At 37.6% G+C, this 21722-nt stretch overlaps 2 protein-coding genes across 2 annotated transcripts in view; one reads left to right on the top strand and one right to left on the bottom strand.

Annotated features, from left to right (window-relative positions):
* The window catches only part of herc3 (HECT and RLD domain containing E3 ubiquitin protein ligase 3), a 30519-nt gene extending 20273 nt beyond the window's left edge, over nucleotides 1-10246 (bottom strand). The window contains exons 1-8 of the mRNA XM_041982993.1: nucleotides 10162-10246; nucleotides 7731-8081; nucleotides 5718-5877; nucleotides 5129-5205; nucleotides 4579-4800; nucleotides 4008-4099; nucleotides 3694-3824; nucleotides 1838-1989 (exon numbers count right to left, since the gene is read on the bottom strand). Of these exons, the coding sequence (XP_041838927.1) occupies nucleotides 1838-1989; nucleotides 3694-3824; nucleotides 4008-4099; nucleotides 4579-4800; nucleotides 5129-5205; nucleotides 5718-5877; nucleotides 7731-7953 (1057 nt within the window). The 5' untranslated portion in view covers nucleotides 7954-8081; nucleotides 10162-10246. The remainder of the gene's footprint in view (nucleotides 1-1837; nucleotides 1990-3693; nucleotides 3825-4007; nucleotides 4100-4578; nucleotides 4801-5128; nucleotides 5206-5717; nucleotides 5878-7730; nucleotides 8082-10161) is intronic.
* Nucleotides 10247-13075: 2829 nt separating this feature from the next.
* On the top strand, nucleotides 13076-20211 carry ppm1kb (protein phosphatase, Mg2+/Mn2+ dependent 1Kb). The gene is made up of 7 exons (XM_041981901.1): nucleotides 13076-13193; nucleotides 14097-14632; nucleotides 14754-14854; nucleotides 16781-16946; nucleotides 17405-17549; nucleotides 17732-17866; nucleotides 18642-20211. Exons 2-7 carry the CDS (start codon nucleotides 14163-14165, stop codon nucleotides 18771-18773), a joined length of 1149 nt encoding a protein of 382 aa, XP_041837835.1. The 5' UTR covers nucleotides 13076-13193; nucleotides 14097-14162; the 3' UTR covers nucleotides 18774-20211.
* Nucleotides 20212-21722: the final 1511 nt, after the last annotated feature.

Here is a 21722-nt window from a genome sequence, read left to right as displayed (position 1 = left end):
TAAAAGTAACATTTCTGGGATGCCACTTTATAAAATCTGATGGACCTGCTTCTCTTAGCACCCATAAACTAACCTGAGGTTGACTCGATATGCATGGAATTATTTTGTTTGTTTCTTTTAACTGTGTTTTTTTGCCATTGTTTTTGCAAGGATGAAAAGACCTGATAATTTTTTTGGCTGCTGTATGTGTGTGTTGGGTATAATAGTGGGACTGGTAGTATGATTTATGTCCACTTGTGAGGACTAAACTACTGTGTTTTGTTTAGGTTTTTTTTTTCCTATAAAGCAAGAATTTAACTGTTAACTAACCTCAAGAGGAAACAGCTTAGAGACACATCCTCCCAAAGAAACATGCTTACCTTTGAGGAACAGCCACTGTCACGTCAAGATTTTATTTTTAGTAAATCTCGTACATTGTGCAGTGTAAATTAGGACTGCTTTGTTTGTGTTATAAACATCCTTAAAGATAATCCTCTTTCAACTATGTTTATTTTGCCAGCAGTCTGGACAGGCTTCTTTATAAAACAACCATATCAGAAAGTCAAAGTGACAGTAAAGCGGAGAAGCCTGGTCAGCCACGCTTTAAAAAAAAAGAAAAGAAAAATGCTAAAATGGTGAGCTAAAACAACTCATGTCGTGAAATTGTAAAAATTCTTTGAAAAAAAAAAAGAGGTAACTTATGTTCACAAGTTGCCTCAACTTAAATTTGTGAGTAAATATGAATAATAGTCTCCAGTTTGTCAAACTTAATACTTCGATTAAGATTTACTTAATGGGGGCTGGAGTCTATCCCAGCAGCTATTAGTTGAGAGGCAGGGTACACCCCAGAGGTCACCAGTCCAACACAGGGCCAACACAGAGACACAATCATTCACGCAGAAAGGCAGAGGGTTAAACCAGAAAACTTCTCACTATGAGGCAATGGTGTTAACCATTGCACCGCCCAAAAAGTCTAGATTAAAGAATTCTTACACCCCTTTGGGTACAGGTTTGCCTTGCACATGCTCTAAACCTGGAATATCCAAAGGACTTGAAGTACACTTCTGAGGTAGTTGAAGGGTGTTCATGAACTCAGTCAGGGTTAAAGTCCTAAAGGGCAGTTTGGTAACTGATATCATTGATTATGGCTTTGAAATAGCCTGTGATTATGAAAGAAAGAAGGATTCTAGTTCAAGCTTTGGCCTTTCTGTGTAGCGAGTGCATGTTGCATCTAAGAGCATGAATGACTGTTTGACTCTTAGAAACTACTATTCAAATTTAATGTTGCAACTAAGCTGAGGCAATATGTAAACATAAGCTGTTCATGAGTTGTTTCAGCTCAGACTTAAATAGACCGTAAATAGACTGTTAAATTCAAGACTATATTTTGAGCTAACATCTTCATTTAGGGTCACACAACAGCAGAAGTTGAGTTTACTGAGAAAATCTTTGCAGCTGGTTGCCTTGCTATTTTAAGTTCACTTAACCTTTTTTTACAGTGTAATAGGACATTTCATTATCAACCAATGGAATTAAAAGTACTTATGTGCACATTTTCTAGGGTAAAAAATACTGAAAGGACTGCTAATATATGAAGTCCCATCTAAACGTTATCACTTTTTAAGGAAACAGTAAAAAGGGTCTTCCAGTTGCATGATAATTATGTCATATAACACACAACCTCCATTTACAGCTTAAACCCCAAGGTCTTTCTCCCCCACCTTCCCCAACTCCACAGCCAAAAGAATAAGAGCAATCAGAAGACATTACAAGAAACATCACAAGTGATAGCCAGGTATCATCAAGATGAACTTTAGCCCTCATCATATACAGGCAGAGCAGCAAGACTTCTGCTCACCTGTCCCCTGGACATTTCCAGTCAGGTAACTGGTTTTGACAGGAAATGGGCTTCTCGAATCTCCCATCATTCCTGTACCTAGCTGGCCATGGCTGTTACACCCAAACGCATACACCATGCCAGAGGATGGTACGAATGCCAGCGTATGGTGCCTGGCAAAAGGAAATGCAAGATTTAGCATGCAGAGATGCAGACAGTAACCAGTTTAATAGTTGGATATCTGCTGTCTTTTCTCATTTATACAAAGCACAACATCTATTAGTTAATCATATTTTAACCAGTGCTTTTGGAATATTTGGTGGCTTCAGATAGAGAGAACAATCATTAAGAAGGCTGACGAAACAATAAATGTCCCCTCCTGGGTTAAAACCAATGCAACCTTAAAGAAACAGAACATCTTTAAATTGTACCATGAAAAAGTGATGTGGATAAAGACAGCCTGGAGCAAAACTCTGATAGCGTAACAAATCTGTAATCTCTAAATGTGATGTCTACTACTACTACATTCATCTACAAGTCAACCAACAGAAATGCAGAATGAAATAACTAATTAGAAGGGCACTGACCCCACTGAAAATATAACATGAATTGTAACATGATGGGAAAAATGGGAAAAAAGTTTTATCAATCAACAAACATAGTGGTTTGTTATAAACTTTGTTCAACACTGTTGATGTCTCCCAGTCTGTGGTTTCAAGTCAGCAACAACATTACATACCACTGCAGTTCCTAATTACTGGGCTGCTCTGAGAAGCTTCCATCTGATCCAAAATGTTTTCCTCACATATAAAGCTCTTTATGACCAAACTCCACAGTACAGTTTATCAAAGATCTCATAGTTTCATATTTTCCCAACAGAGCACTTGGCACTCAGACAGCAGGCTTACTTGTGACTCTAAAAGTAGAATGGGAGGCAGAACCTTTGGGTCCCTCTCTTATGGAACCAGCTCCCAGTTTGGGTTTTGGAAAAGGACGCCATCTCTACCATTAAGATTAGCCTTAAAACTTTCCCTTTTAATGAACATTACAGCTAGGGGTGGTTTAGCCATCCCTTGAGTTATGCTGCCATCAGCATAGACTTCTAAGGGATGTACCATGATGCACTGGGCACTCTTTTTTGTCTCTTTGCTAGTTATGTTCCATGAATAAATATATGACATTATTGGTGTAATTAAGTCATATTTCCTTCCTTCTACCTCATCAAGTGGCTAAAAATTGCAGTGCTTGTTGATTCCTCTTCCGTCTTTTCCATCCCCAACAAGTCAAGCAAGATGGCCGCCATCCCTGAGCCTGCTCTGCCAGAGACTTTTATTAGACTTGGCTATTATTCTTTATAAATTGGCTTATATGACCACAGTTTTTTGGGAGATACCTAGCAGTTACAGAGGTGGACTTGGGTCTGGGAAACCCAGGTTCAAGTCCCCAAAGTGCCATCAGTGAACCACCGTGAGTCCTTGAGCAAGGCCCTTAACCCCTCCCAACTACTCCCCAGGTGCCAAAACATGGCCGCCCACTGCTCTTTAGTACATCTAGTTATGGGTCGAATGCAGAGCTGAATTTCCCAATCGGGATTAATAAAGTTAATATTATTATAAACTGGACCCATGTAAATTTATTTTAACGGGCTCATAATGAATTAATTTGAATTTGATGTCTGTAAAGTACCTTAGATAATTTTGTTCTGAATTGAAGTTATACAGATAAAGCTGAATTGCACTAAAATGAAGCACCATCACTAACTGTGACCTTAAAAATGACCTGAGAGCTTAATGTGCATCAGACTCAACACAGTTTAATATTAATAAGCACTGAACTCATTGGGTCAAACACTCTTATGTAGTTTAAGAACAAACTACCTGCCACAGGTGATCTGGGACACCTCAGTACCCATAAGCTCCAGGACTCGTCTTGGTAAAAGTTCATTATTGGTGGAGCCATGACCTAGCTGGCCCCATGATCCATCACCAAACGTAAACAAGCCTCCATCCTGTTACAGACACAATCAGATTACTACAATAATTTTCTTTTTAGTGACAGCATTTTTTTTGCATTGTTCTGCAGTTGGTTAAAATAATATCACCTTAAAGTGTATTCTGTAAAACAATAAAATGCTGCAAAATATGCTGGGCAAATGTGAACCTCACTGCAAAGAGTTGAGCAAACTTCATACCTTTGTGAGCGCTGCAGTATGTTCATCTCCACAGCTGATATAAACAACCTTCTGAGACCTCAAAAATTTGATGTGGCAGGGGACGGCACGATCTGATGGCGGAAACAACAATCAAGACAGACTACTAGTTTATGTATTTCCCCAAATAAGAGGGACATTGAAACTTCTGGCGTGAAGAAAGCATCAAAGTGCTTCTAACGTAGCTAAAATTTTACTACTCAAGATGTCATCATTTAAAAGCCCCATATTAGAAAACAATAGAATTAAAGAACACCAAAGAGGGCTTTTGTTTTTTTTTTACTTGTAAATCAGAGGTTTCTTGCCCAAATTCTCAAGTTATGGCATAAAGACAAGATTTTAAAAAGCACTTTATGTTGTGGGTGAAGCCAGTGAAACACTGGCCATTGTTTCACAGTCTTACTTATAACTTCCAATCAGTAATCTCTTATTTCTATTTGTACATTTCTCATGTGTGAACATACACTAGCAAAAACATTGCTCTGTCTGATGCAGAATCATTTGTCTCTTTAAAACACATGGTGCACATGATTTCTAACCAGCTAATTCTCACCTTGTTTATCATTAAGACCCAGCTGTCCAGCTCTGTTTTTTCCCCAGCCAAATACAGCCCCAGACAAGGAGAGTGCAAAACTGTGGTCTCCTCCTGCAGTTATTTGTGCCAGAGGAATCCCTGCCAGAGACTTCAGAGGATGAGGGGACAGCTTGCTGGGTTCTCCTTTCCCCAGACCAAGCTGGCCATTGGTGTTCTGGCCCCATGTGAACAGCTGGCCATCTAAGAGAGAAGCCACGCAGAGAGGTTAATGATCTATATACTTAAACATATGTTCATCCTTTACACAAAAGACAGAATGCGCTTCGGCATGTGGCCTTCATCTGGATGAATCAACCTGGGGTTTTTTTCTTCATATTTTATCCTTGACCCAGTGGTCAAAGCATCCCACACAAAAAAAAAGCAAAAAACAAAGGATGACAGAAGTAAATTCAAGAGATTATGTGGTGCCATCCATTTTATCATGAATGTGAACACAGTTGGGATATCCATACAAGATTCATGATGTGAGCAGAGCTTCTGTGTTACTTAGAGACTATGTCTTACACACCTCTAGCAAGCGCGATGCAGTGCTGGTTCCCGCACATTACTTGGGAGATGCTGTGATCACATAACCTTTTAACCAACCTAGAGAACAGAACAAAAGTTAACTTAATAAACATTTCTCATCCAAGCTGCTGATCAACCAAAAGGCTGGAATTAACTACAACAATGAATAACACATTTCCAGGAAGCTGGGACAAGAGCATGTTTACCATTGGGTTACACTACCGTTTTTTAAAATTTAAAAAACATTTGAGGAGATCAGTTGTTCCAGCTTGCTTGGAAGAATTTCTACACACAAGCTACTGTAACATGTGAATAAAGGGTTGTTTTTCTTTTTTACATTAATAGGAACTTTGTAAGAGTTATAAGGTGTCCATAACCAAGTGGACTCATAAGATGGACATGGCCATTGTGTTAAGAAGTAGGTCTTTTGGTCTTATGCAAAAACTATGTTTGGACATCTCTGTCCTTGTAGGCCGGATTCACATGTATGTGTTTCAGGTGTCAGTGGACATCAGGACTGCCCATTATCAAGCAATGCATCTGCTTTAGGATGAAAAATTCAACTCCTTAACAATGTGCTACGCAATCACCTTGGGATTCTAACAGATGTCTCTACAGTCCCCAGGCCGAGCTGTCCCCCTTCACCAGTTCCCCATGCAAACACCTGACCCTGCTCATTCACTGCCATCGAATGGGTGCGACCACACGACGCCATTGTTATCTTCTGAGTATCCAGAGCGACCACCAGCTCTGTGAAAGAAGAGAACAGATTTCACACTATCCCAGAAGTAGAGATTGAACTTATTTGAGACATTTTTCTTAGCTTTTTTTGTCCTTAAATATTTCTGTAGAAGGCCTTCACGCAGGCCACTCAGACCCAGTCTGTGTAAGAAATTTTCAACAGCTCAAACTTAAATCAGCCTGGAAAGAATACAGGTGCTTTGCACACAACAACACTACAAGAGATCAGACAAGGAGCTTATAATACACACACAAACAAAAAAAAAAATGCAGCAGGGAATTAGAAACTAAGCAGCTGCTGCTTTAGTTTCTTTCCTGTGTGGTTTCCTTTGGTTTGGTTTAACAAAGAAGGTTTATAGCATTAGACAAACCAAAGATATGCCAAATAAACTGAAAAAATATTTTTAACAATACACATTTTTACAACTTTAAAAAGATCAAGAAAAAAATAAGTCAAAGTCACTGCTAATGCAGTGTCATCATGACAGCAGTTTTTACCTTTTTGTATGCAAGGACTACCTTTTGAAAAGAGGTCTGTTTATTCCTTCAAGTTTCACTCATTGTTGTTTTTTTTGTGTTTTACAGGCTCACGCACATGCCTTAACAATGTGACAGCCCACTCAAACATCTACAAGTGTGATATCAACACATACCAAACATTATCTACTGTATTTTCTACCACTGTGTTCTACTTTGAACCAAGATGCATATCTATGTCAAATTCCTGTTGCTTTATGTTTGTTTTATGCTTCTGTCATCCGGGTTTTTCATTGCATGCAAAGACAAAACAGAACCTGGACTTGCTGGGAACTGCAGAAGGCATTTCAGTTTCAAATCACTAAATCAAATCAAACTTTATTTATAAAGCGATTTGCATGCAACACATAGTGCTTTACATCATAAATACAATTTAAAAAAAAAAACTATTTATACATTGTAATATACAATAAAAATCAAATAAGCCTCCATACACCTAACCTTAATCCCTTTCACACACACACACACCAGCTCTCTCTCCCTCCCTATTCTTCACATACAAGAACAGCAGCTGCTAATTTCTGTCTCTTAACTGAATGTAGGTGTAAAAGTAAACCTCTGGCTTTACGCTGCTGTGAGGAAAAACACATCCGTCCACATCAGGAGCCAGCCTACCCATGGCCACAGAGGGTGCCACCATCAGAACCTTCCAAATCAGGGCAGGTCAGAGCCCGCACCGAAGCCATAGGGCTGCAGTGCAGGACCCCCATCCACCCAGAGAAGGACAATCCCCATGGCAACACCCAAGCATACCGAGCAGGAAAAACCCCCGGTGTGGAGGATCCCCATGAGGAAAAAATTAAAATGTTAAAAATGTTAAAACAAGGATAAAAAAAAATAAATAAAAACAATAAGAATAGATAAAAGTGACAAGAATAAAATAATAAATAAATAAAATAAAATAAAATACTAAAGCACAAAAATAAATTAATTAATTAAAATAAAATTAAAAGCTAAGCTAAAAAGTTTGGTCTTGAGCCTCTTTTAAAAAACATGGACAGTCTCTGCAGCCCTAAAGGTCCTCTGGCAGGATGTTCCACATACGAGGACTGTAATAAGGAAACGAGGCCACGCCATAGCTTTTAGTCCTGACTTTAGGAACAGTTAACAGAGAACCTCAGGGTCTGCGAGGACTCATAACATACCCTAAAACTACACAATTTTGAGGAAATGCTCATATGACTATTATACCAACTCTGGGCAATGACATGCCAAGTCCTAGGTTTGTTGAAATATGGATGAATATTTACATAAAACACTACTTATTTGAGCCCCCAGCTTAACTGCCACCAACAGGGGCACTCCTCACAAACAACCCAGCTTACCTGGGGAGCTCCCAGCTTTGTCGTGGCCCAGCTGTCCACAGTTGTTCGAGCCACATGTGTACACACTGCCATCATGCAGCAGGAACAGCGTGTGTTGCCCTCCACAGACGACCTCTTTCAGTCCCCTGCCACTGAACACATGACAGTTCCTCGGCTCGAACACAGGGTTCCTCTCCACACCAATACCCAGCTGCCCACACTTGGCATTCCCCCAGCACAGCATGAGGGTGAAGCGAGAGAAAGTGAGCACCAATCTGAAGAGGCAGAGAGTGTGACGGCCAGATGGAGGAAGACAGAAATGTTCAAGCCTGAGAGAAGCACCGCTTTCTCCTTTTCATGTAGATTTCCACCCTGAAAAAAAACAACAGCAGTAGGACTACATCATCACTTTCATTAGAATTGCATCATGATCATTATGCTCCTTTTATAAATCCTGACAATGTTTAAATAATGAATTAGGCATTGGATTTACAGGAGGCTATGCTTAGAATGATGTAAGCACAGTAACAGAGGAACAGACAGTGTGTTTAAATAAACCCTTGCAGTGTAATCCTGGCTTAAGCAGCTCCAAGCAGTCCTGACTTAATGTTCAGCCACTCATAGTACATGCATGTCCCTGACTGAGTTAGCCAGACATAATAAACAAAACTAAAATGAAAGCAGGAACCATCCTATACAGATCACATAAAAAAAAACATTAGTTAGCAAACACTTTGGGAACTTAAAGACCATTGGTTTAACAAACAATTCTTTTAATTTACAGACATGCAGGTGTCTGGTAATCAGTAACATTTAAAAACAAAAATTACACATGAAACTGATGTAACATGCAGCCTTGTCGCCTTTACTGTGTGTAGTCCATGATATATTTTGTATAAATGAGCAAATGAGCAAAATTTACGGTGTAAACATCTTGATGTGATGCAAAATAAATTTCAGAAGTGTCTGACAATAAAGGTGTAACGTATCATACTACACCATCCCCAAACTGATTTTATTTTAACTAACAATAATTTTGCATGATCATAATTATAGTAAAAATGCAAATCTGTAAAAGAATACTTGAAACCAAAATTGGTGTCACAAACTCATCTTTATTGTCACACTGTTTAACATTGTTTCACTGTGATTTAATTTATTTTGAGGCATTTAAAACTAATGTTAAACTGACAGCAGCCATGTATCTAACAACATCAACGCTACTGATTCAGCTGCAAAGAAAACCGCTACAGAATCACTGTGGCACATTTACCCAAATAAAAAAGGGAAGCACAATATTTTGGAAGGCAAGAATATTAGGATTTTAAAAATTACACATGACAATTAACTGATATACGACTAACCGTGATTTACAATTTAATTGTCCTGATCTGTTTATTGTTTACTCATTCTAAATGAATACAGGAGCATAAATAGAAAAATAGGTCTTCTTATATTTTAGGTTTCTACACAAACTTTCTATCTCAAAAATATAAAGGATCCAAGCAGAAGGCATTGTGAGGGCTTGGATTCTTTCAGTCTGTCAATGATGTTGAATGGTGGAAAACAATGAAGTGAAAATAATACTTTTTTGTTAGTTTCACCCAGCTGTTTGAAAATAGGTGAATGGAGATAATTACACAATCTTGCAGCCATGATCACAATTGTCTTAAAGAACTCCATTATGTGCTTATAATAATCCATGACGGGCGTATTTGGTGAAGGTAATTTTTCAGATTTGCAACAAAAAGGTGGCTGTCAAAGATAAAAATACTACTGATTGATAATGTATTATGACATTACAAGAATAGAAAACGAAACTTGAATTATTAATGGAAATTATTTTGATGCATTTATCAACTATGCATCATGACTGTGACAGCCCTAACCATACAATTAATAAACTAATTCAAATGGTTGCTTATCTGCTGCTTAAACCATAACTTTACCATCCTGAAGTCATTATTACAATATTTTGTTTATACTGAAACAGTTGTAAATTAATCAGAATAATTAATTTTAAAAAATACAAGGAGATGCAACACCCATCAATAGTCCTGACTCACTGCGAAGCTAGTTATTTTATATTACAATTATACTTATTATTCCCTTCAGCTAGAAGCTAAATTTAGCCTAAAACGCTTTATCCTCGTTTGTTAGGACAAGTAGGTTACGTTAGCTTTCTGACCTGTGTTGTGTTGATATTATGCATAAAGTATGCAGCCGTAGCTAAATGTCCCCATCGACATTTGCAATTAGTTTTATAACAGCATCAATAAACGGCTTGATGACAGCCGATTACAGTTCAAAGCTAACAAACCATAGCAGGCTACAGCAACGATGACTGCGAGTGTTTCACCAAGAGCAACCTACCTGCTGTCTGCAATGCATTTAAAACAAGGACGAAACAAAGCCGCTGCTGCTTTATGTCAAATTAAAGCAGTATATTTACCTTAATATGTACATCCTGAAATTTGGACGGTTAGGTTAGACTGAGCAGCTCGGAAAACAAACGAGGAAGTGCTTCAGCTGGTTACGTCACAAGCAAGACAGAGACGATTGGCTAATTAAAGCGGAAGTACAGATGTACAATAAATTCTGTGACCCATCAGATTATGTGACCTAAATATTCTGGCTGTTGTCAAATTAGAATAAAATGTTCTAACATTTGACTGGCTGCTAACATTATTATTATTATAAGGGTTACCAAAAGTGCAGCTAGTTTCTAGATATGGCTGCATATTTTGATAGTTTATGTTAGCCAAAAATGGTGACACTAATGTGACTAAAGTGGATTACTGAGTTGTGTAGTATAAAGTAATAATAGATAGAAGATAGTAAGAATAGTTCAAACAAACTGTCAGGGGGGCTGTTACTGGTGTGTATATTGTGCAAGCAGTAGTATCAAAACCATCATAATGTTTGATTATAGGATCAAACTTGCAGGGATCTTTGTTGGATTTTGGCAGGGATTTGACACCAAGAAATATATTTTGTACTACTTCACTTGGGGGTTATTGCTTTTATCATATAAGTGAGAGCTGTAAAGAGTAAAATACTACACTAATTTTATGTGTATTTAAATGTGTCATTTAAATGCATCATTTAAAATGTTGTAATGTTGATTGTGGGAAAGAAAAGTAGGTTCCAATCTCATCATATAATGATAGACAAAAATATGAACAAGGAAGCAAATTTGAAAAATGCAAATCTGTCCAAATGTGCTTCAAAATGGCCCAACAAGTAATTTATTTTCAATTCTAATTTACAGCATTTCATTTTAATTGTGCTGAATTAAATGAGAACCTGTTTTCTTACCTGCAGCAAGATACTGCATAAAGTAGCTTTCAGTTCCATTGCATTGTGGATGTGTTAGTTGTTGAGAGAGAAACCCACATACAGCTCAATAGCTCAGTTTGCAGGGCATACATCTCCCATGCGGAAAACCAGAGTTTGAATCCCTCAAAGGACAAATATTAACACTTACCAGTTGGATCTTTAGACAAGACCCAACTTTACTGCCTACCCAACCCATCCAAGTCACTTTGGATAAAAGTGTCTGCTAAATCATTGGTTCCCAACCTGTGTCCAGGACCCCCCAAGGGGGTCCCCGAGGCTTTGAACATTCAGAGCTATTGTGATTAATGTCCACACATTGTCCCTATATGGGAACCACTGTGCTAAATGATGGTAATGTAGTCTGGACTCACTGAACCACCAGTGATTTTATACAGTATATACACTAAATTAAAGAGATAGATAGATAGATAGATAGATAGATAGATAGATAGATAGATAGATAGATAGATAGATAGATAGATAGATAGACAGAGAATTTCAAAAGGTCTCCTGACTTGAAAGCGCTCTTTGAAAGAATGAATGAGAACATGTTGACAATCATTTACTGCTTTATTAAACATTTACTTAAGGTTAGATTGTAGTTTGTTTACACACATAGATCCCTAATTCAAAGCCATTTGAGAAAAGGTAGAGAACTGCCCACTGATATAGCAATAAATGTTCCTCGGTTTATTTTCCCCTCAGGTTATGAAACTACTGAATTAACAATAGTTTAGAGTTTAGAGTCCCCGAAATAACATTTAATTCACTGTCATTTTTCTACAGTAAGGGACAGACCAGCATGGACTTCTTGAGGAGGCCAGGAGCTTTTAACCCCTGCAGAAAACTGTTGCAAATAGTTTACTTGTCTGTAGTTGCCAGCACTCTTTTCGATGGTGTGGTGTGCTGTGGAGGGAGCACCTGGAGGAGGGACACAAACAGACTGGATAGACTTATAAAACAAGCTGACTCAGTGGTAGGAATGGAGGTGGAGTCTGTTGTGGCAGATCCAGAGAGAGGAGAACGCTGGACAAGCTTCTGGCCATCACTGATGAGGTCAGCCACCCTCTGCTTTCCCATTTCACAGCACACGGGAACTTGTTCAGCAACAAGACGCTATCACTGAGCTGCTCTACTGACAGACTCAGAAAATCCTTCCTGCCCAGGGCTATTAGACTATGTAATAGGACAATGGGGAAGGGTGGTGAGAGGGAGGCACTTCTGCACTACATGTAGTACTATGGACATTATATAGGACTGTGACTTTTTTGTTACTTCAACGACACATGTCACTTAAAGTGTCTTTGTTACTTTTAATCTGACTTGTTATAGCCTATACTTATTTTGTCTACTTATTTGTATATACCTGCTTTTTCCCCTACGGTTTTCCAGTTTTTTACCTGATCTAATGTCACATTTTCATCTTTATTGTTGTTTGTTTTTTGTATTTGTTGTTGTTGTGAGTGCTGCTAAGTCTCCAAATTTCCTTCAGGATCAATAAAATATCCATCCATCTTTCCATCTGTCTTGAATACTGCATGTATATCTTGTGAGTGTTAATGCACAGTTACAACATGCAGATTCTGAGAAAGGTTTCAAGGTTTCAAAGTGAAAACAGGACACAGGTCTGCATTCCTTCACAAGTAACCTTAAATTCCAGCAAGGTTAAAGGAGAAATTACGCAAACATTCAGGTTTCAAATTACCTAGAGATCTCAACTGCACTTAGTAAACAGGATTGAGTCACATTAAAACAATTACCAGAATACAGAGAGGGAATAGCAAAAAAATATAGAGAGGAAAATCTAGTATGTTGCATATACTTTCACATAAATAACTTACATTTCAAGCACTTGCTAAAGCAACAAAGCCCATATTATGTATTTCAACAAGTCTTTTGGAGGGCCATGTAGCTGCTTAATGATTGGCTTGTCCACCTGTCATTAATTTATCCTTTGACCAATCATGGGCTCTGTATGTGGGGCGTGAAACGAGGCGCCTGCTGATTGGCGCGGTTACATCACAGGCCTTGTTTGTTCAACACTAGCAAGAGGGCGGTGGCGGTTGTCTTTCAGTTCATAGGACTTAAGCTCCTTGAAGACTGAGAAGAGGATTCAAGTATATACTTTCAATCTTAATACCCGAGGTACGATTTTTCGATTCTAAATCATGTTTTGAGGAGGCAGCCTTGATTATGTTGAAGAGACTGCGAATCTCTAGCTTAGGCTAACCCCATAGCTTGTTCGTCCGGCTAGCTATTACTAGATCATTTTAAACGAAAATGTTATCAAATAAGTCAATTTTTATCTCTGGATATTAACTTACATTTTATTATGGATATTTGAAGTCTTGTATCTGGAAGAGAGTGTCGCCCTATGTCAGATATCTCATAAGTTATAGGGATACTGTCTTGCTAGCATTAGCAGCTAGCTTGATGATAATCAGTTGCATAATTTGGTCGGCAGCAACGTTGTGTATCCAGATGCACGACTATGTGTTGTCCATTTTGTTAGGAATAGATCTCTCAGCTTAAAGATCCTATTATTTTTTGCTGATGCTGTTTCATACCTAGAATTTCTTAATTTTCACCAACAAATAAAACTAAGATAGTGTCTTCAATCAGCATAGTTTTGAAACGTATGAATTTAAGTCTATTCGGACTGCATGTACCCCGTCATTAGGCTAATGTCAGAAAACAGCACTTATCTTGCAAAAAAGGGAGATTTAACCAACTTTCATTGTAAAAAATAGTTATAGATCAATAATAAAATACTCAATTTTATTAATATGTGTGTGTAGTTTACTAAATAATAATAACTTAATAATTAAATATTTAATTGTATTCATTTGCTGTATGTTCTGAGATACAAGCAGTGTAAATAATTTAGCTTGATGACTTCTAGTTTGAAGATCTTTGTGACTAATGAAAACACAGACCTCTTCAAATGAAACAAAATGGATTCCTCCTTCTTTAAACATAGATCTTATTTTTTTTTAAGATTCAGTAAAGTTCTGTCTCCAGACTAATTAAGCCATTTTTTTTCTTTAGTGTTTGGAAACCACAACACTCCGCTTCTAGATCCAGTTCCGCCCTCGTGTTTGTGCTGTGAGGGTGATGTCAGTAGCCCATCTTGTGCGCCTGGCCAGGTGCAGCGGTCCCCATGTTGGTCGCAGTGGTCTTTTACAGAAAGCTCTTGTTCCACTGCCATCCCAGCAAGACAGCCACCCAGAGTTAACAGTCATCCGCAGACAACTTTATGGACCCTCGGGGACACGGTACAGCAACACACGCTTTGACCCAGACAGCAGTGGCCGCCCTACTACTTGGGATTCATTTGGTATCTGGGATGATCGCATTGATGAGCCCATCCTTCTGCCCCCCAGCATACGTTATGGCAAGCCTATCCCTAAAGTTAGTTTATCGAAAGTAGGCTGTGCCTCCCTCATAGGTCAGCGCAAAGAGAATGAAGACCGCTTTCAAGTCTCCCAAATAACAGGCAATATCCTCTATTTTGCTGTTTTTGATGGGCATGGTGGACCAGAGGCTGCTGACTTCTGTGAAAAATACATGGACAAATTTATCAAGTAAGGAAATCATAAAATATCTTGCTATCACATGTCTGCAACAGTTATTGTCACAGGAATTAACTGGTCGGCGAAGAACTTAAATGCTATGTAATTGATTTTCTTTAAAATTTTCTTTTAGGGACCTTCTGGCAGATGAAGACAATCTGGAATTGGTTTTAACGAAAGCCTTTCTTGAAGTAGACAAAGCTTTTGCAAAGCACTTACACTTCTGTCCAAATGGTAGGTTTTGTCACATGACATGTCCTTGACTATATACTGCATAAACACACGTGTATTTGTTTTAATGTAATGACACTTTTTTCTTTTCTCTTTGAATCTAATGTACATATCCTATGTAGGCTTTGGATTTCCCAACTGACATGACCTGAGCAGTTTTGGTTAGAGGTCTGTCGTTTCATCCAAAGTTTCTTAATAATTAATGCACAATAAACAGCTACAAATAGAACAAACACTAGTGCTTCAGTATATACAACATGGCATCTTTATAAACCGACAGGCAACAAATTGAAGGAAAAACCTGAATACATGCATGGATAAGCAAAACATATATGGAGCTCTTTATTCAGGGTTTTATTCAGTGTAAAAGTTAAGTGAATCCTGTGCTGCAGTCAACAGATGTTAACCTAGTAGAAGACCTTTTGGACAGGGTGAAGTAGTGTTTTAATCAACACTCTTTTATGGTTAATGTTGTTTTTTCCTTTAATTTGTTACCCATCTGTTTATTTTTTCTGTAGTCTGCCAAGCATATTGTTTTACAGAATCAATTCAACTATAGTAAGGATAATTTCAGCATTCCATGAAAGACAAAAATAAATAAATAAATAAAATAAATGCAAGAAAAAATTCCTAATAAATGCATTTTACATGTTTGTCCTAGTGGTTTAGAAATTCTTCAAAAGAGATTGAGTCTTTTTTTTTAGCACCATTGTTTCTGACTAAGGTTAAGTGTTAATGTAAAAGCTAGTGTACCTGTTATGTGGCCGTACTTCGGCCACGCTGTGTGAAATGTCCCAATATGCCTGTGTGTGTGTGTGCATGTTATCTACGGCAGCTGCTGACCCAGCTAAGAGCTGGAGGCCCTTGGTACCAGTGTGGATGACGAGGCTAGATATTGAAGGAGAGTCCAGCGGGTCCTAAATCCTGGACTACTGGAAGGTTCCCTATCTTTCTCTCAATCCTCTCTCTTTCTTTCTTTGTCTTCTCTTACCAAGTGTATGCAACGCTTCTTGTGAGACAGTACATTGGTGTGACAAGTTTATGAGATGTACAGTATGTTGTCAGACACAGAGCTACACCAGATGCAGCAGGTTTAATATTAAAATTAGAAGAACTCAGAGAGTGCAGACCTCTGCCAAGCCATTTATTTATTTATTTATTTATTCAATAATTGTAGGTATTCTTTTTGAGTTGGATGCTTTAATGGCAAAATGATTCCTATCTCCCCATAGTAAAGAATCCTTTAAAAAAAATCCTAGATCCAGACAGTGATCCGGATCACCCCCAAAATTTAATTACTTGTTCCTTATTTTAGTCCATAACTTTTTGAGTTATGTTGCAAACAGACAGAGAAACCAACGCTGCTGAATACATGATGTCTGCCTAGGCAGAGGTAATAAACCCAGTTATATTTATTTATTTGGAAAGATGATTGTATTGCAGGCCTACCAATGTGAGCAAATAAATTCAGTTGTTTTTCATCCCTTAAGGAGCTAAAGCTTAGTGTTGATTATATGCATGTTTTTGCTAGACTCACATGGTTGGAAAGAAACTGTTCTTGCCTTCACATTTCAAGTCATTTAATTGATTGTCTGATTTTAAGAATGGCTTTTACAAAATAGAGGCTGTCATTGTAAAACACAGAAGCACACTTTTTCTATTCAACATACGTATTCAGATTTAGCTTAAACTGCTTTAGATCTCAACTCCATGCTGCAACAGTCCAACCTGCATGTACGACTGCCTCCTCTGTTGTTTACTGTGTAATCTGTAGTTCACTCTTAAGTCTGCTAAATGACTTCCCACCCATGTGTTCATGTTCTAGTGTGTGGATTTGGAGGTGTGAAATGCACCATGTAATTTGTTGCCCTTGTGTGTTGTACTTTACAGCTTGTTCCACCTCTGATGGTTCCTGTCATGTCTCTATAGGACCTGGGTTGAATGCTGGAACCACTGCCACCGTGGCCCTGCTGAGGGATGGCATCGAGTTGGTTGTTGCCAGTGTGGGGGACAGCCGTGCCATGTTGTGCCATAAGGGCAAAGCCCTTAAACTGACTGTCGACCACACCCCTGAGAGGAAGGATGAGAAAGACAGGTAAGTGGTAAGAGGACAGTAATGCCACATTCAGAGGTTACTTTAAAGTTTTTCAAAGTATTGAATATTGTAAAATGTGTTGGGATTTTGGTTGCATATTAATTAAACTCGATTCCAACCATAGCAGATTAACTTAGTGAACATTGTCTACAGTTTAAATGCTTGGCCTGTTCCAAGGTACATTGATCTAAGTAAAGCTGGTTCGCTTTGACAGGGTAGGCTTTTGTGATTAAATGGGTACTTTAAGTTGTTGTGTGGAAAAAGAGCTTTTCGATAATGGGAAATCCTTTCAAGTACTGAGCAGTATGTAATGAAAATTGCATTACCTGCCCTGATACAGCCTCATTATTAATAAGTAGCCCTGACGTATGTTATCACCATTACTACAAGCCTATCTCAAATTATATGAATTGATTTTTAATGTGTGCACTTCTTTCCACATCTGTCCTGGTCTTAAGAATAAAGAAGAGTGGAGGTTTTATCACCTGGAATAGTCTGGGACAGCCAAACGTCAACGGCAGGTTGGCAATGACGCGCAGTATTGGAGACTTTGATCTGAAGAAGATGGGAGTCATTGCTGAACCTGAGACCAAAAGAATAATGGTAGGTTCATAAGTGGAATAAAATTTTAATTCCTACATAAAGACTCAGCCTCATTATGTCGGAAGTTTAGCTTGACTGCTTTTCGAATGACGCAGTTTCCCCGTCATATTTTTGCCTACTGTCTTACAAATTCCTTTTAAGTAATTACTGCTGCTCATTTGTATTGTTTGTTCTTTCCTCAGCTACTTCATGTCCACGACTCATTCCTGGCACTGACCACAGATGGAATTAACTTCATTATGAACAGCCAAGAAATCTGCAATGTCATCAACCAGTGCCATGACCCCAAAGAGGCAGCTCAGAGAATATCTGACCAGGTAAAACAACCATACTCCACAGAGTAAGCCCATCATGAAAATGATTGATGGCAGAGTTGACAACCACCTTATAGAGCAATGAATACTTACTGTTCAGCATCATCGTCAGAAAATTTGAAATCCTTCTTTACTGCAGAAAGTCAGTATTTTACACACTGATGTAGAATGGAGGACAACTGCTTTCTTTTAGTTACTTATACACATAATATCCTGGATAGTTCGGGTTTGCTTGTAAACCATCACTCCTGGGTTGATTTTTCTTTTCACCACCTGGGGGTAGTACGTCCAACTAGTAACATAACCTTTCAGAGTTAATATACACTAAACATGCTTTTAAATTGTTTCTTTCTGTTTTCAGCACATCTACCATTGCATTAGTACTAATGTAGTGTTGTATTTAAGCATTTTGATGAATGCCAGGACATTCGTTTTCTTTTAGCCTTAAACCTCTAGCTGCAAATTCACCCACGTGGTCAGCAGCTAAAGACTCACTTAAAATAATGAATAACCAAAACAAATTCCAAAGCTCTACTGGGTCTATTTGTAGTTTGTTTCTCAAAATGACACCTTAATGTTAGTCTTTTTTGTTCATGACCTATATAAAATGTGTGTTTTAGCATTACAGGCCAATTCATGCAAACCACATGATTAAATTTTCTACATCTTATGCTTCAACTCAGTATTAAGTCTGCAGACTTGTTGACTTAGTCTCATCTTTAAATAGATCTTTGTTTATATGTTGATGATTTTTCACTCTGCTCCTTGTCTCTCTCAGGCTCTTCATTATGGTTCAGAGGACAACAGCACAATCATTGTGGTGCCGTTTGGCGCTTGGGGAAGACACAAGAGCTCAGAACCAAGTTTCTCCTTCAGCAGAAGTTTTGTGTCCAGTGGCCGCTGGGCCTAGACAGTGAGATGCTGGATCAAAAACGTGCAGTCTGCGGACACATTTAAAGCGTGCAATACAGTTGGTGCCCTTGAATAGACCATGATACCTAATGGGTATAACATGTCTAGAGCAGCATGAAATTTGTGATGTTAGCTTAAAAAAAAAGCAAGAGAAGAAAAAAAAAAACCTCTTTATAGAAGGTTTAATCAACTAGAAAGCCAATGACCTCAAAGGTGCTTAAAGCTGAGAAATGTTTTAATGGCAGGGAGGAGTTCATGATAACATGTAAGCTTGGCAAATGTGTTGCCTGCTTTGCCGTTTGACTGGTATTCTGACTGCCTGCCATTCAAATATTTTTTTAGCTGCTGATAACACCCAAATATATATTTTTATTATTTTCATTATATTTCTATTATATGTTGGGGTTTTTCTCCCTTGAGGTTAACCTGAAATCCAGATATCACTAATATCGAGTCTGCAGTCTTTTTTGTCTTTTTGTTCTGTTCTGTTTTGTTTTTGTTTTTTTTGGACAACTTAACATTAAGCAAGTACATGCATAAAGGAAAATGGGGATATACAGCACTTGAATTTGAATACTTGATAACCATTTGAATTAATTCTACCCTGTGTCTAGGCATGCAGGGTGTGTGTATGTATGTATATATATATACATACATACATACATACATATACATATAAAGAAAAACTTAAAGTAAGTTCTATTTTAGGTACCATGAATTAAAAAAAGTCATTGAGTGAGTCTCAAAAACTGTCAGTTCTGGAGTCTCAAAGCTTCTATTTTTTTTTTATATAAGAGTTGCTCTTATAAATTTATGTCCCTGACTTCCTCACAAACAACTGCAACACTTATCTTTCTTTGTACCAAAGCACCAGTAAAAACTTTGATGCCCTTTTTGCACAAATTGAAGGTTAGGAGGAAATTTATGTTTGCAAAACCTTGAAAGTGATGTAGTGTATTGAAGCTGTCAAAACAGAATTTCAGTGGCTGAACTGGACGTTTATATAAAAACTACATGGTCATAAGCCTTGTAAGTCAAGTATCACTCTAGGTTGTGTAAGTATTAATGTCTGTACTGATCTGAAATGCATCTTGTGAGGGCAGAAAGAAGTGTTTAGGGTATGGAAATGTACAGAGTATATTTTGTAAATAGTTGTATTTATATATTTCTGTAAAAGTCATAGTTCTATTTGTTTAACACCTTGGCAAAATCCCTCATATCTGAATGTCCTACACATGCCTTTGCATTGGTGGTTGTGTTGTGTAGAGCTACATAATTTTTAACAAGAACTCGACTATAATATGTAAATCCTTGTTTCTACCTTTTAACGTAGCACCACAGAGTTCAGCCTGGAGCCGTGTATGACAGAGCTAATGTTTGTTTAAATGATTAAAAAAAAAAAAAACAATCAAAATAGCAATATTTAAGCTGTATAACTTGGCTGAATTAATGTGAATGGATGGACTGTCCAGCTTTTGTTCTCAGTTTGGGTTATTTGTTTTGTGGTGGTGAATACTAGGAAAATGCAGCAGAATATTTATCAGCATTGTTTAATCTGTGGGAAATGCAAATGTTGTAAAGCAGTCAGCTTTTCCTAAAACATTTGTAAATACAATTTACTCCTTGAATGAGATGCTTTTAGTATAAAGATTTGTCTCTGTGCTTAACACAGCCTCCCATACCAGCCACAACCGTTTAAGGTGTCTATGTGTGTTCAGTATTTTACTGTGTTTTATTTAAATGCCTTGCAGATACTCTCACTGTAGCTGTGAATCTACTTCTGGGACCTAAATGTGATTTTATCTACAATACTCCTTGTATTGGAATGTTTTTTTTTTGTTTGTTTGTTTTTTTGTTTTTTTTGTTTTGTTTTTTTTTTGTTGTTTTTTTTTGTAGTTGTTTTTGTCTAAATTGACTGTCAGGCTTCAATTAAAGACAATAAATCAAACGTTTGTTGTCCTTTTTTTTGTTTGTTTGTATAAAAAAATGTGCTGTACCAAAGCTATTTCAGTAATAGTTTTTGTCTTAATCAACCATGTTAGCATTTGGTTAAATTTGTCGACACATTCACGAAATGAACATTTGAAATGTTTATAACAAACTTTTTAATTCCTTATAACAATGCTACGAAGCTAACGCTACTGTGATTTCTTGTTGCATATCAGCAAACTGGTGTGTCTTAAAATCAAGTACCTGCTAGCCAGCTCTGGAAAAATTTTAGGTTTAAGTTACCAAATAGGATGACCAGTCTGTATGCTGGAAAAAAAATATTTTACAACTTAACAGACGTTTTTCCCTATATGTAGCATCAGCTAATTAGCTAGCTAGCTAGCTATTGAGATAATATGTGAAATCTAGTTTTATTTGTTCATATCAGAAGGGAATAAGCTAACTTTTACTTTAGTGTTTAATACCACTGACAAATCAGTGAAACTGCAAAATTCACTTTTTAGATATAATGACTATACATATATTATATACAATCTGTTTTTTTTATAGTAGTTAAAAGTGAGTCTGAGTCAGTTTAATGTTTTTTAAATGTGCTTTTATCCATTTTTCCAAGGATGATGCCATATATGTTAACTTTATCTCATACAGATAGGTCTATATATACAAATCTTCTGTAGTATTTTGAACATAGATTAAACAACTCAATTTGAAGCCTAGTTAATTGGTAAGTAAAGGGTTACTCCACTGTGCAGCTTAGTGGGGTTGTAGTTAAAGGTAGATGTCCCACATGAGCTGATGCTATTCAGACCGCACTATTTTTCTGTTCCGTCACTCTCCAGCAGCTGCCTTGTTGTGTCCTTACTGAGTGGTAAGTTATTTGAACACACATTTTCTTTATTTTGTAACATCATGCTATTAGTTTAATTAGGATTTTGTGATTTGATTTTGCATGTACAAAAGAGCACATGCACGCACATTACTTGATTTGTTGAGTGCT

This window comes from Melanotaenia boesemani, chromosome 4, assembly GCF_017639745.1.
Source record: "Melanotaenia boesemani isolate fMelBoe1 chromosome 4, fMelBoe1.pri, whole genome shotgun sequence".
NCBI lineage: Eukaryota > Metazoa > Chordata > Actinopteri > Atheriniformes > Melanotaeniidae > Melanotaenia > Melanotaenia boesemani.
Note: the sequence above shows the minus strand (reverse complement) of the source record. Positions and strands in the feature narration are given on the sequence as shown.

Bases quoted from the DNA above. Each gene is read 5' to 3' on its own strand.
- ppm1kb (XM_041981901.1), top strand. From the start codon at position 14,163: ATGTCAGTAGCCCATCTTGTGCGCCTGGCCAGGTGCAGCGGTCCCCAT. The intron at 14,855-16,780 runs GTAGGTTTTGTC...ATGTCTCTATAG, and splicing joins CTTACACTTCTGTCCAAATG to GACCTGGGTTGAATGCTGGA. The intron at 17,867-18,641 runs GTAAAACAACCA...TGTCTCTCTCAG, and splicing joins CTCAGAGAATATCTGACCAG to GCTCTTCATTATGGTTCAGA.